This window comes from Aspergillus uvarum (assembly GCF_003184745.1).
Source record: "Aspergillus uvarum CBS 121591 unplaced genomic scaffold BO82scaffold_35, whole genome shotgun sequence".
Lineage (NCBI taxonomy): Eukaryota > Fungi > Ascomycota > Eurotiomycetes > Eurotiales > Aspergillaceae > Aspergillus > Aspergillus uvarum.
The window spans coordinates 239,273-251,904 of record NW_020291332.1 but is presented as its reverse complement, the minus strand read 5'-3'; the positions used below and the strand labels follow the sequence as shown (position 1 = coordinate 251,904).

Here is a 12,632-nt window from a genome sequence, read left to right as displayed (position 1 = left end):
AACATAGTCTGGTGACCAGGTTAACAGTGATTGACAGCATCCCGTCATGTCAGACAGAACAGGTATAGTACATCGTAGGTGGGTTGTGTTGGTTGTGTGCGACCAGCGCTGTTGTTGTTGTTGTTGTTGTTGCTGCTGCTGCTGCTGCACCTCGACAATCGCAGACTGTCATGAGTAATGCACGTAGTGCAGGCAGTTGCGGCATTCGTGCTTCGACAAAAATGCAGAAGCGAGCAAATAAAGGAGTGACATGACATGACATGATGCGGCGTGAGGTGGTATAATCAGAACACAACTCCTTGAGACCTGGTAGGAAACTCCCAACGCCAAAACAGAGAACAAAAAGAGCAGCGAAAAGGAATGAAGAACAAGTTGTCGAGGTAGCCACGGGCATACGGCCTAGGGAAGATAGCCCTAGTCCTCGGTGCTGACAGGCAAGGGTCGCACCCGGGCAATCCCCTCGCAAGCGATGTTCTGGAAGAAAACACAAGAACCCCGAGATATGGCACAGGTAATGTACAGTACAGTAACAACCACATAAAAAAATATCGAAACATGCAGGCGATCATCCGGAACAACAATTCCAAAGTGAACGGACGGCATGAACAACGGCGATGCGATCGAAGGCGACAGACTCAATGCACCATGGTCAAGGGCAAAGGGGGACCATAGGTGCATGGCGAGAGTAAGCATCGCATCATCCGTCGATTTGCCGGTCGAGAACGAAACAGACGCCCGTCGATCGGTCCGCCTCACTTTTGTAGGAGATTGAAGCCGCGCGGATAACCCGCGACCCCGGCGACAAATTGCCTAACCCTCCAGAAGCTAACTGCCCAGCAGTTGCGCTTCGGAGGGATTGGAGGCTGTTCTTTGGTCCCGGGGCACAGGAAGGAATACTTTCACTTCCACCTTTGCTTATCCCAGTCGGAAGGTCTCGTCTCATCGTAGATTTGTCCTCCCTGGTTGTGGATAATGACGGGAGCTTGGGTTCGACGGGGACCAGCATGCGAGCCTAGTTCGGGGGGTTTGTGGTTAGTTCGCGAATCATGAGGACGATGGGACAAGGGTTGCAACGGAGATAAGATCCACACATACCTCGCATGTCCGTCACAACCACCCCGTTCCCGCTGCTGCCACTGCTGGACAGAGAGGAGGTCGAGTCGCTGACTTTGTGAGGCATTTTGTTGGATTGATTGGAATTGTACAAGGGACTGAGTTTGGTTGAAGTAGGTGAAGTAAATGGAGGGAACGGAGTGGATAGTATGAGAAGTGTAGGGTTGAAGTGGAAGGATAGGCAAAGGTGGGAGTTATATGAACACTGGTTGATCTGTGGCTGAGCAAGGCACAACAACCAGGAGGATGAGGCGCAGAAGGTAGAGAGGTCGCAAGGTAATGAAGGATGAGAGATAGAGAGAAGAGAAACTCAGAAGCGATTTAGTTTGTTGTAGTTGTAGTGAATAGCTGTAGTATTTGGTTGAAACACAACGGATGAAAGGCAGGACGATGGGGGCCTTTTGTATGTTTCCCCCCCCCACGGTAGCAGAAAGAAGTATAAGTTAAGTGATCGGGAAATAGACAGACACCAATCTGGACTGGGGGCCTGGAGCAATGCCAAAAACGGATCCCAATCGAATCTCGCATCGTTTCCCCCGGGTTTTACTCATACGAACCCAGGAAGAAAGGGAAGATCGGTCATCTTGCAGAGCGACTAGTAGGAAGAAGCTCCGGGCCCGCCTGGCCTGCTCCATCCATGCTGTATGTATGTACTATGCTCTACGAAGCATGGTCGATCCCCAGTTCCCAATTCAGACGTCATGATGCGAAACCTACCAACAGAGCATCGAATGTCTGGAATCCCCATCGAAGCGGCCAGGCTCCACTGTGCTGCCTGCTCGGGCTGCCAGGGGCAAACCGAGCCTGAATGGGGACGAGGCAGCAAACCGGATGGGATGATTCGTCACTTGAAGCACCCGGCGAAAGGGCGGTTTCAGGGACCGACCCATTGGGTTCGACAGCCAACCTTAGCATAGCCCAGGTGTAAGTGAGAGTGAGAGTGAGCCTTTTTGCCCGGGCACCAGCCACACTTGTGTTCTCCTGAGACCCCAAACTGAGCACCGCCTGATTCTGAGTTGGACATACTCCGTAACTGACCCCTTCTGCTGAATGCTGTGGCGCGGATGGCGGCTGAGACAGTCTGCTATCCAACAGGTCCTTTCGTATCGAGCATACCAGATAAGGTGATGATGAACTGGACCACCGTGTGGATGCTGTGTCTGGTCCGTCTGAGTCTCGCCTTGCCGGTCATGATCACGGGAGGGCGACCAACCCCAGCAGATGACCGTATAGAACAGACAACGAGACAGTGTGATTGGGGCTGGGGTCGTATCCAAGCCGTCAATTACAGCTAATTACAGCCTCTTACTTCACTCGATCACATGACCGAATGGACAGTAGCAGAGCAACTGGCCGGTTAGTCAGAATCCCCATCCCGACCAAAATAGCAGCACCGCCTTCCGGATACCTACCTGGTCTGGCCAGCTTCACATCGCATCATCATCAGAATCATCATCCTTATCGCCATCCCCGCGGCCGGTGCTTCCCGAGTGACGGTGAAGGGATCGCCGTGCCGTCCCTTCCCATCTCTCAGACACAATTGACAATAGTGATGCTGTTCCCATCTAATTGCCGCGGGCCTTTTCCCCCCGGATACCAACCAGGGCCGGCAGCCGTGCGCCCATTCTAGCTTTCCATAGTTTGCGCGATTATCACCTGCTCGGACTCATAGTTTCGGACCTCCAGCGACCATCTCATTATTCAGTCGTCTTCCCAAACGGGCTACTTCGGGTACTGGAATACTGGAAGGTCCGGTGCAAATCGAATGTTAATGCTACTTTTTTCCAACGGGCTGGCCGTTTCTGCGGTGTAGCGTACGGTGTATGTACCTGTACCACCTTACCTTGCAGTCACTAGACTTAGTTACTGTGGCTATCATACAAGAAAACCATAATCCGTACGGTACGGAGTACTTAGCCACCAGCCCTGAAAAGATAGGTTAAGCCAGCCAGTCAGCTAGTTAGCTCAGCAGCTCAAGCTAGCAAGCTCCGCATCACCCGCCCCCATCGTTCTGGAGCTGTTCTGTACCTAAAATAGGCCCCAAAAACCTAACCGGGTCCAGCCATAGACACCAAGACATACCTACACTAGGTGCTGTACGGTACATACAGCTTTACATTGTCTAATACTCTCTAGTAACGCGAGTCACGATGGATGAACTTGGAGTACGTACTCTGTGTCATGGGAGGGGACTAAGAAAAGCCCCGGGCTCTATTCGTCCTAGTTCGTACCTAGTAGCCATGCCTTCTATACAGCACTACGTACTCGATATCAGATGATCCCATGCCCTCCGGCCCTTCCCTTGGTGCTCTCACCGCTATCTTGACAGACGCCATGCCCACGCTTTGGTCCGAGACAAGACGGAGGTCTCACTGCTTGCACCGGGCTTAGAGCTGAGTACTGTTCTACTAAATCGAAAGGAACGTATCTTTGTCCGCGTAAGTGGTGACCACCGAACGAACTAGTTACATGTGCTCCAAGGACGGAACACCGCCAGATAGGAGGGGAGCAAACCGTGCTCCGGGGCTGGAATATCATTGACCAAGATTGCGGCAGGGACGTATCACAGCTCCCTGATGCTGGACGGGAGATGCAGTAGGTGCAGTGGCCCTGTGGACTTTTCTACTTGGGAAAGAAAGAAAGACAGGTCCCCTGCGCAACTGTCTGTATGGAGTACTGTATCTGCGTAGCAAGCAAGTGCCAGTTGTTTCCCCATTGCCGGATGAAAGACGGGATTATCTAATTCCTGAGTCATCGGGGCTGCGGCTGCCACTTCAGCTCGTCTCCAGGCTAGGCTCCAAAAGGGCTAGACAGGCATTGCCAGGCGGAGAGTGAGGCTGCACGGTTTGGGTGGATTGGTTGGTTCGTTTCTGGGAGATGCACTCGAATCATGGATAATCGTGATGACGATGCGTACGTAGGTACCTTTTTTTTCTTCGTCGAGGCAAGGCATCGGTTAGCGGCATGCTGCTTGAAGGCAGACACCATGGTGGCCTGGTCAGGCTAGATGCGTCATGCTCTTGTGCTGCTTAGGTAGGTCTGTGTTCTTGTGTACATAACTGTGGTGCTGTTGCGTGCTTTGTCATCAGTGCATCCTGTGCAGTCCCAGGGGCAAGTCTCCTACCCAACCTTGAGACAACCTCCTATACCACCAGGCATGAGATGTTAATACAGACAGAGGCTTGAGACTGTATGACCCTCTGTTTCATTAGAAGTGAGCGGATGCAGAGCCAAATCAGGGGTAAGGTGTCGTTACTGTCATTGTAAGAATAAGACCCATGTTTCACCGTCTACTCCGTATCTCATCTTGAGACGTCGGAGATTCGTAACCTCCTGTGATGGTTGATGAACCCACTCAGACTCCTCCTTGCGAGTAGCACACCGGTTACCAGTCCCAGGCCAGTCCTTTTTGGTAACTCATCTCTCGGAGTTCCGAGTCCGCTTCGGATGCCTACATGCAAAGGGTTGTCGGATAGCTTTCTGCAAGAAAAAAGACTTCTCGTCACCGAGCTCCTTTCTCACCCCGACTCTGAAGGAAATAGCAACTGAGCTCTCTCGTGTTGGATCTAAACATGCCGTGTGAGCAAAAGCATCTCCCAATCCGATTGCAGGCATTTGTAGTGACTCGTAAATCCAAGTTAGAGTTAGCTGGCTTAGCAGTCATACCCTACATACAAGCTACAGTCAGCAATGCAATGAGCACTGATAGCGGACCAAGAGCAAATAAAAAAAACCAATAAGATTGAGAATTTCGGAAAAGTGGTAGTGATGGGAAAGTAAACGACTTAATTTCTGAACTGTTTCTGCGCCGGAGCCTATAGACAATACTGCCTCACTCTGTTCCTCTCTACACCCCCAATCTCTTTCTGATCATATCCAACTTCACTCCGGCAAACACCCTCTCACTCATAATCTCTCAGATACCGACCGGGCAAATCCACATCCCACATCGGCCGCTCCACCACGGCAACCTCGAGGAACCCTTCTCCCGCGTCCTCGTTCTCCTCCTCTTCCGATGACGAAAGCGCATCCCCGCTACCGGCGTGGTAGGTACTACCGCTCCCCAGGGGCACGATACCCAGCAGATCACGGTACTTGTAGGTATGCCACCAACGACGCGCGGGGAGGGTCTTGCTGATGGCGGATCCGTCCTCCGCGCTGCCGGAGGCCAAGACGATCTGTTTGCTCGGGGCGGAAGGCGAGTCGACCACATCCTGGGCCGCGTTGGCGGCCAGCAGCTTGTCCTGTCGACCGCCGAGCGAGACGCGCTTCATCGGGGTGCTGGTCTCGATGGCCTGGCGCTCGCGGCGGAGTCGCGCCAACGCGACTTCGTTCCGGGCGGTGCGCTCCTCGTCGTCTTCCTCGTCCTCGTCCTCGTCCTCGTTGTTGTTATCGCCACGCGGCCGGGATGAAACCCGTTCTAAAGAGATGATCTCGGCGTTGCTGTCATCGTTGCCAACGATTCTGTGCATCTGGGTGCCGAAGAAGATGTCGGATTGGGCCAGGGACATGCGGTCTCCGGCACCGCTGTTGGGTTTCTTGGTGGTGCGGGCGGCGGTCGAATCATCTTCGGTGGGGTCACGTTTGCGTTTTTGAGTGGTGTTGTTGTTGTTGTTCGTTGTGGCGAGTTGGGTATTTTGGTTCTTGGTGTTGTTCTTGTTCGGGGTGGAGGTCGTGTTGTTGTTGTTGGAGGTGTTCGTGATGGCAGGGATGTCGGCGGCGGCGGTGAGTTCCTCGGGAGAAGGGAAGTCCTGGTTGAGATCGAACATCCAGAGCCAGGAGGTGCCGTAGAGCCAGAGCCGTTCCCGGGTCTTGGACAGATCCCACACGCAGCCCATGGCGCGGTCCTTGACGCCCCGGAACTCGGCAGGGAGGAAGGCCTTCGGGTTGCGGCGCGACCAGTCGGAGAGCTTCCCCTCCGCGGCGTCGAACTCGACGAGCTGGTGTTCGCTCGTCAGGGCCATGAGCCGGGTTTCGCTGCCGCCGCTCTTCGTCTTGTTGTCGGCGTCGCCGTTGGTCAGAAGTCTGGTCTTAGCGAGGTTGGCCGGCCGGAACGAGAGGAGGACAACACCCGATTTGAGACGCGGGATCGGTGACTCGGCGGCCGCATACTTCCACCGCTCGCCTGCGATGACGGGCGACTCGTCTTCGTCGTCCGAATCCTCGTCGTCGGATCCAGCGCTGGGCTTCTTCTTCGAGGCCGCCTCGCCGGCTTGCTCCAGCACCCAGGTGTCGACACAGCCGGAAAGATCGCCCGAGGCGACGACGTTGCTGTCGTGGGAGAACACAACACAGCGGACCGTTCGCTCGTATTCACCGAGGGTACCGTGAGAGGCTTTCTCAAAGCGAAGGTGGCGCGAAGCCCGATTGAGCTTGACAAGCTGGGGCAGGATCTGGGGCTTTTCTTGGGCGGTAGGAGCGGGTTGAATTCGGGCAAGGTAGAGAGCGCTGTTGGGGCGAACGATACAGATCCACCGGCTGTCGGGGGACACGGTCACCACGCGGGCTCCATCCTCTGCAAGCACTTGGGGCACATCCAATTTCTGGACTCGGAGAGTGCCCTTCTCGTCACCCTTGCGTCGACGCACGGCGAATACCTTGATAGTAGAGTTGGTAGCCACGACCAGAAGCTTCCCATCCGCGGATAGCATGGCCGAGGTGATGTTCTCTTCGCCCTGCCATGCTGTTAGACACATAAAACCAGAACGCATGAACAGAAGATCTTCGTTCGTACCTGGATCAGAACCTTGCCAACTAAGCGATGCCTTTGTCCGTCAGGGATCTCATGCGACACGGGACCACGCAGCATGCGCCAGATGCTGACCTCGCGATCCCAGAAGCTCATAACCAGTCGGGACGAAGGGGACGAAGCAAGCTGAGGTATTTGAGGTAAGCTGGACAATTTTCTGTGGTGTTCCTTGCCGAACTCTCGCAGGGGAAGGACAACGGGGGCAGCGTCGGGTCCTGTTGCTCAATGTTAGCCAACCGAGATATATAGCGAACAGGCGATGGAAGGGGAAAAAGCCTACCTCCAGACACGACGACACTGATATCTCTCGTCTCATAGACAGCAAAGGTCTTGACATCATGCGTATGGTAGCGACGATGCATGACCTCCACCCAGCGAGCCCTCTTGTCGTTCTTCTCCCCATCCTTCTTCCGATAGACGACCGTCCGCTGGTCGGCACCACCACTGACAACGGTATCTCCATTCGCGCTCACTGCGACGTCCAACGTATCCGCCAGATGGCCCTGGATCCGCTGGATCATGGCGTAGTTCTTCGCATCCCAGAAGCGGATCTCACCCGCCGAATCGCCCGACACGATCGTCCCATCCGGGAGACACTTGACGGACCAGACGAGCAGCTCCTTCGTCCCGCCGGCGGGGCCCTTGCCGAGCGAGATCGTGCGCAGCAGCTGGCCGTTGCGGATATCGAACAACCGGATCGAGCTGTCCGCATACCCGGCGACGATCGTGTTCCGGTTCTGGAAGGTAACGCTGAGCACGCGCGACCGCTTGGTCGAGGGGCGCATCAGCCGCAGAAACTGGAGCTCCCCCTCGGCGGTGGACAGGATCACGATCGACCCGTCCGCGCAGCCGGCCGCCAGGTGCTGGCCCGTATACTCGCCCTCAGCGGGGCCGCTGCTGGCCCCCTTCCGCGACGAGGGCTGCCAGCGCGGCTGCGCCGCCAGACACCAAATCTCGCCGTAGTTGCCGCTCGAGTGGCGCAGCGGCCGCCCTTGCTCCAGATCCCACTCCGTCACCGCGGTCGAGTACCCGATGCTGAACAGACGCAGCTTGCCCGGCAGCTTAGTGCCCTCCGGCCCGGGCTCCTGGGGGTCCTGCGTCCACACCAGGCCTTCGATGCTCCGGTCCTTGCCGCCCCGCAGCACCGTCTCCTGGAACCAGGCGCCGCGCAGCGGGTTCCAGATCTCGATGTCCCCGTTGGCGCGTCCGATCGCCAGTCGCAGCGTCGGCACACCCCGGCCAGCGAGCTCGGCGGAGGGGGGATGCGAGAAGGCGAGCGCATTGATCGCTTGCGGGTTGTAGGGGACGAAACGACACCGATGAATATCCATGATTGCGATTTATCTTCTCTCGTCCGCGAGTTCTCTTCGGATTCTTTTTTTTTTGGCAGTTGCAAAAGGTCTCGTTCTCAATATGCGTGTTCTTTTCTTCGCGATTCGTGTGTAAAGCCTGCGACAGGGTGTTTCTTTCGTGTTCCAGATTTCCGATCAAATGGGGAAGGGGGGTCGCAGCAGATTTTTAGGAAGACGTAGAAATTTCCCTTCTCTCGTTGATGATATAGTAAAGAGAATCTGCCCGGCTCAGATTGTAGAGCCCGACCGCTTAAGCAATCATTCCGGACATGGACCGTGTGGGATTTCTGATTGAAAGGTGGAGGTGAGGTTGATGAGCCGGAGTCGAGACTTTTTTTTCCCTGGCGGCCCTTTGGGGAAATTTTTGGGATATGGATTTTTAGCGCGGCCCGCGGAGGTTCCACCGGCGTCTTCGGGTCACGTGCATCGCTCGCGGTGCCGGAGTTGGGGCATGGTTACTAGCGCTCTTGTACAATATTTGAGGGGGATGATGGAGAAATTAGTCTTGATGTAAGGTATCTAAGCTTGATGTAGTGTCTATGTGAGATTCTAGTGATGAAGCTTACTTGTGTTGTGGTAGCGATGTGAGAACATGTTATGGTGAAGGTAATCGCTATAGATATACAGGAATGAGGTAGACCACTGATGCATTTGGCATGAAGTATCGTGAAGTTCCCTCCAAGCCAGCATAGTAGCTCTACTTGTCACCCATCGAGGTATATCATTCTACATACTGTTGTAGATGGTATTTGAGGTCCCGTTTTCAAACCAGTAGGTAGGATTGCTTGCACATTTGATTGAAGCGCTTGACATGACATACCAAGATATAGTTGAACTTGGTACTTCCACTATAAGACTCACCGGGTATTCTACATCAAAATATGCTTGCCAGATCAAGAAAATGCCGTCGACACGTTGACTGCCCTCGTCTTACTCCATACAAAAGACTACGCAGGATATCAATATTCTCACCTCTCCTTGTCCACTCAGACCGAGTAAGCTTCATCGCAGCAGGCTCCAAAGAGGCAATACAGTCGAGAGCGTCAACTCTGCAGCTGTGGATCATTGCAAGGCCTGGACCCATGTTCACCCGCCCATGCACACGGAATGATGACAAGCATGTATGTCGTCAGAACAAATCAATTGTGGCAGAGGCTATCCAGTAACTTAGTGTCTGCCAGCAGGGTCTGAAACGAACACATAGACAGCCATTGAGACTGCATGGGGACATGGGAGCCATCCAAGACCGCATCTCTCTTGGTCTAGGGGCACCGACATGGACTGCTCGACATCGATAGGTCTATTTGAGATCGAAGGGCATGCCACGTCAGAGCGAGTATCCTCAGAACGCAATTCGCGGGCACTGCACTATCGAATGGGGGGTGGCAAATGCGTTTACCTTCGCATCGCAGACAGACAGCACCTGTCCACCAAGCCAGGCTAGGGGGAAGGGGTGGGGACCGAAAGGCATCCAAGGCTTATGCACGATGAAAGTGTAGTTAGATATTTAGAAGTCGGAGAGAGGAGTTGGGAAGAGTCACCACCTGGCATTCGTCCCCTTTAACCCACCGTGGATGAGAAAAAAAAGGGGGTGAGCAGGTAATGAATGGCAGCTTGGAAGGGCTTACAGCCATGATCCCTGTAGTCTGACGCCGTCAGCAGCAAGGCACAATGATGATGGTGGGCCTAACTCAATAACCCTGGTGATTTTCTCTTGAATGCTCAGCTGAAGGGTGATTAGCGGATGCAATGGCTACGACTAGTAATCTAGGGTTCTGTTCCTTCTGAGCCAACCCTTCATCTGATTCGATCTACGGCAATGCGGGGTATTCAGTCCGACGAACACGATCATGGAATCAGACATGATTTGCCGCTGTCGGACTTGTCCAAGCAGGAGCCCGAGCCGCACCACCAGCACTGTTATTCTGCATTTGTCCTTCTTGGACCTAAAGACAATGCTGTAAAACCTACCGTCAGTCAAATTGAGGATAGTAGACACAGCACGGCTCATTGACCTTACTCCCTTGAATCCAAGGGCCCAGAAGATTCGTGGCTCAAAGTGAACCTTAAATGCCAGACAGAGATGGGATAATTTCCCGAGCCGCAAAAGCATCTCAAACATACTTGCTTACCCATAGCTCCGCAGGGTGAAACCCCAGGTTCATTGGATGACAAGCGATCTGCTAAGATTCTCGGACCACCATCCAGTATGACCACAGACAAGACAGAGGGGAAGAAACAAGCGACATCCGCCAGTCCTTCTTGTCCTCTTTTTAGAAGGCTTAATCCGTTTCACCACCGTTGCATCGACCGCAACTTGCAGACCCGGAACATGATAGCATTCCTAGGGCAGGTATCACGTCCTTGGGTGTGAGTTTGCTGATTTGACAAGGCATCTATGCTTTGAATTCGCGCATACTGTAGTTCATATGCGTGACCATAACCGTGACTAGGCGCAACCCCAGTCGGTCTGCCCTGGCTGTGATCATCAATACTATTCTGATAGCACGGAGTCGTCGCAATGTATGCTGGAGACTGAAACAGCGTAGTTGACAAGGATCCATGCAGCGATCGCAATCTCCAACCACTTGGCCAGGAAGATACTCTTCGCATAGTCAATCCATCCATTAAGCCATCCGGGATCGCTCTAGGGGCCAGGCCGCTAGAACCGATGTGATCATAGTAGTGCCCGTTATCGCAGGGCAGACAGGCATCAGTCATTCCTCGATCGGGAAGGTGGCTGAAGAGGCCCTCCGAGAAGCGGGGACTGGCTCCATAAATGGCAGCTGATCAAACCTAAGTAAGTACAGTACCTCAAGATTGGGAGTCAGAATCCAACACGGTTTGCGACACTACTTCCAAGCCCCAGTAAGTTCTTAGTACTGGTAGTTGGTTGCAACCCTCAATGATAACAAAGCAAGCAGAATAGAGAGGCAGTTGTCGGATTCCAAGGATCCGTAAGTGGCACAGGTCTTAGCCAAGAGAAATATCACAGCACCAAAAGAAATAGTGTGAGTCGTGGACCGTGAATTGGTGCTGTCTCCCCGGACTAGTGGTAAGTTAACTTGCAAGGCACGGGAAGGCGGGACGCAGATACAAGGCTTCTTTTGGGGTGGTGTCTGGGCCAGGTTTCTCCGGGAGAACCACCAAGGAATACGATAGTGATGCCGCGAAGGGGGAAGAACTGGAACTGGAACTGGAACACGCCAAATTGACAATAAGCGCGAGAGGACGCGATCACCGAATCATGGCGCGTACAAGAGCCTGCACAGCATCTGCGCCAAGCACCACGGATAAGACTTTCACGATTTATGTCATCTCGAAAGCCCCTTAACTTAGTTTTTAGACGTCTCGGGGAGAGATGGTCGCACGACCGCTGGTCCGGAGGGGGGATTTGGCTGTTGATTACTCAACCGATCGATGGTACAGGGGAGAAGAGCAAGCCGAGGAAACGTGGCGTGTCTGCCTTGCGCAGGTCCAGATAGTCAGGAGATTAATCAATCAATGGTCTCTTCCTAGGGGAGATTGGAGGAGGAGGAAGAGGATACAGTCAAGGAAAAAGCGTTCATCGTTACCTATATCATAGAACCACAATTATGGGCATAACCCCCCTTCCGGGAGTTATGTTGAAATTAAAACGCATCGCTCACAGCCACCAATAATAATCTCCTTTCAATGGCTCATAAACTCCGGACATCAGGCCGGGGGTCCGAAACGTGGGACGTGAGTCAATCAATGACGACATTCGCCTTGGAAGAAGGAATACGTACTTAACAGAAACGCGTGGGCAAGTATCGATGGTCATTTCCCGTCTCGTCTCCACGCGTCTGGGATCTGAGTTTTGTGGGATGTGTGAGGAGGCGGGTACAGGAAGGCAGAGAGAAAACGAAATTCGAGTTCTACGAGTCGGCCATCAAAATTGAAGCCATGCGCAAGCTATCAATAAGATGATATCAATTGAACCATCCCACCATTGACCGGTCAGTGACTTGAATTCACTTGCCCTTGCTTCATCACCATTCATTGGCAGAAAGGCCTCCCGTGACCGCTGAATAATACTACTAATAGGTAGTCAGCTAATTTAGAGCATTTTGGCTTGGGGTCAAATGTGGAGTCGTTTATTTACACTACTATCGGGCCCGCTCTTCTTATCCTGCGCTAAGCCCCATCGCATCTAGAGCCGGTTGTCTGTCCTGTCCTGTCTTGTATCTTTAATCGTTCACCCGTACAGTATGTACGATTTGCCCCGTCGTGTTCGGTATGTAATTGCGATGGGCCCTTACGCTGTATTCAGTCTTCGGGTCACATCTGATACCGTTCAGATCTGACAGAAATACCACCGCTTGAGACCCATTTATCCCTCCCCGACTGGCTGTCAGAACGACAGGACTACTCGCGAAAGAGCAGGGCCAATCTGC

At 53.5% G+C, this 12,632-nt stretch overlaps 3 protein-coding genes across 3 annotated transcripts; 1 reads left to right on the top strand and 2 right to left on the bottom strand.

Moving 5' to 3' along the window:
* Positions 1-899: 899 nt before the first annotated feature.
* On the bottom strand, positions 900-1,180 carry BO82DRAFT_286089 (uncharacterized protein; the record flags this gene model as incomplete). The annotated part of the gene is made up of 2 exons (XM_025631528.1): positions 900-1,012; positions 1,096-1,180. The coding sequence occupies 2 exons, from the start codon at positions 1,178-1,180 to the stop codon at positions 900-902; spliced, it is 198 nt and encodes a 65-aa protein (XP_025490856.1).
* Positions 1,181-4,237: 3,057 nt separating this feature from the next.
* Positions 4,238-4,693, top strand: BO82DRAFT_106390 (uncharacterized protein). The gene is made up of 2 exons (XM_025629765.1): positions 4,238-4,376; positions 4,473-4,693. Exons 1-2 carry the CDS (start codon positions 4,306-4,308, stop codon positions 4,660-4,662), a joined length of 261 nt encoding a protein of 86 aa, XP_025490855.1. The 5' UTR covers positions 4,238-4,305; the 3' UTR covers positions 4,663-4,693.
* A 190-nt stretch (positions 4,694-4,883) lies between these two features.
* ura7 (small subunit rRNA maturation protein UTP4) lies at positions 4,884-8,552 on the bottom strand. The gene is made up of 3 exons (XM_025632446.1): positions 7,143-8,552; positions 6,848-7,077; positions 4,884-6,788 (listed from the first exon to the last, which is right to left on the bottom strand). The coding sequence occupies exons 1-3, from the start codon at positions 8,191-8,193 to the stop codon at positions 5,016-5,018; spliced, it is 3,054 nt and encodes a 1,017-aa protein (XP_025490854.1). The 5' UTR covers positions 8,194-8,552; the 3' UTR covers positions 4,884-5,015.
* Between the last annotated feature and the right edge of the window lie 4,080 nt (positions 8,553-12,632).

Bases quoted from the DNA above. Each gene is read 5' to 3' on its own strand.
- BO82DRAFT_106390 (XM_025629765.1), top strand. From the start codon at position 4,306: ATGACCCTCTGTTTCATTAGAAGTGAGCGGATGCAGAGCCAAATCAGG. The intron at 4,377-4,472 runs GTAAGAATAAGA...GAACCCACTCAG, and splicing joins AAGGTGTCGTTACTGTCATT to ACTCCTCCTTGCGAGTAGCA.
- ura7 (XM_025632446.1), bottom strand. From the start codon at position 8,193: ATGGATATTCATCGGTGTCGTTTCGTCCCCTACAACCCGCAAGCGATC. The intron at 7,078-7,142 runs GTAGGCTTTTTC...ATTGAGCAACAG, and splicing joins CAGTGTCGTCGTGTCTGGAG to GACCCGACGCTGCCCCCGTT. The intron at 6,789-6,847 runs GTACGAACGAAG...ACAGCATGGCAG, and splicing joins TTGGCAAGGTTCTGATCCAG to GGCGAAGAGAACATCACCTC.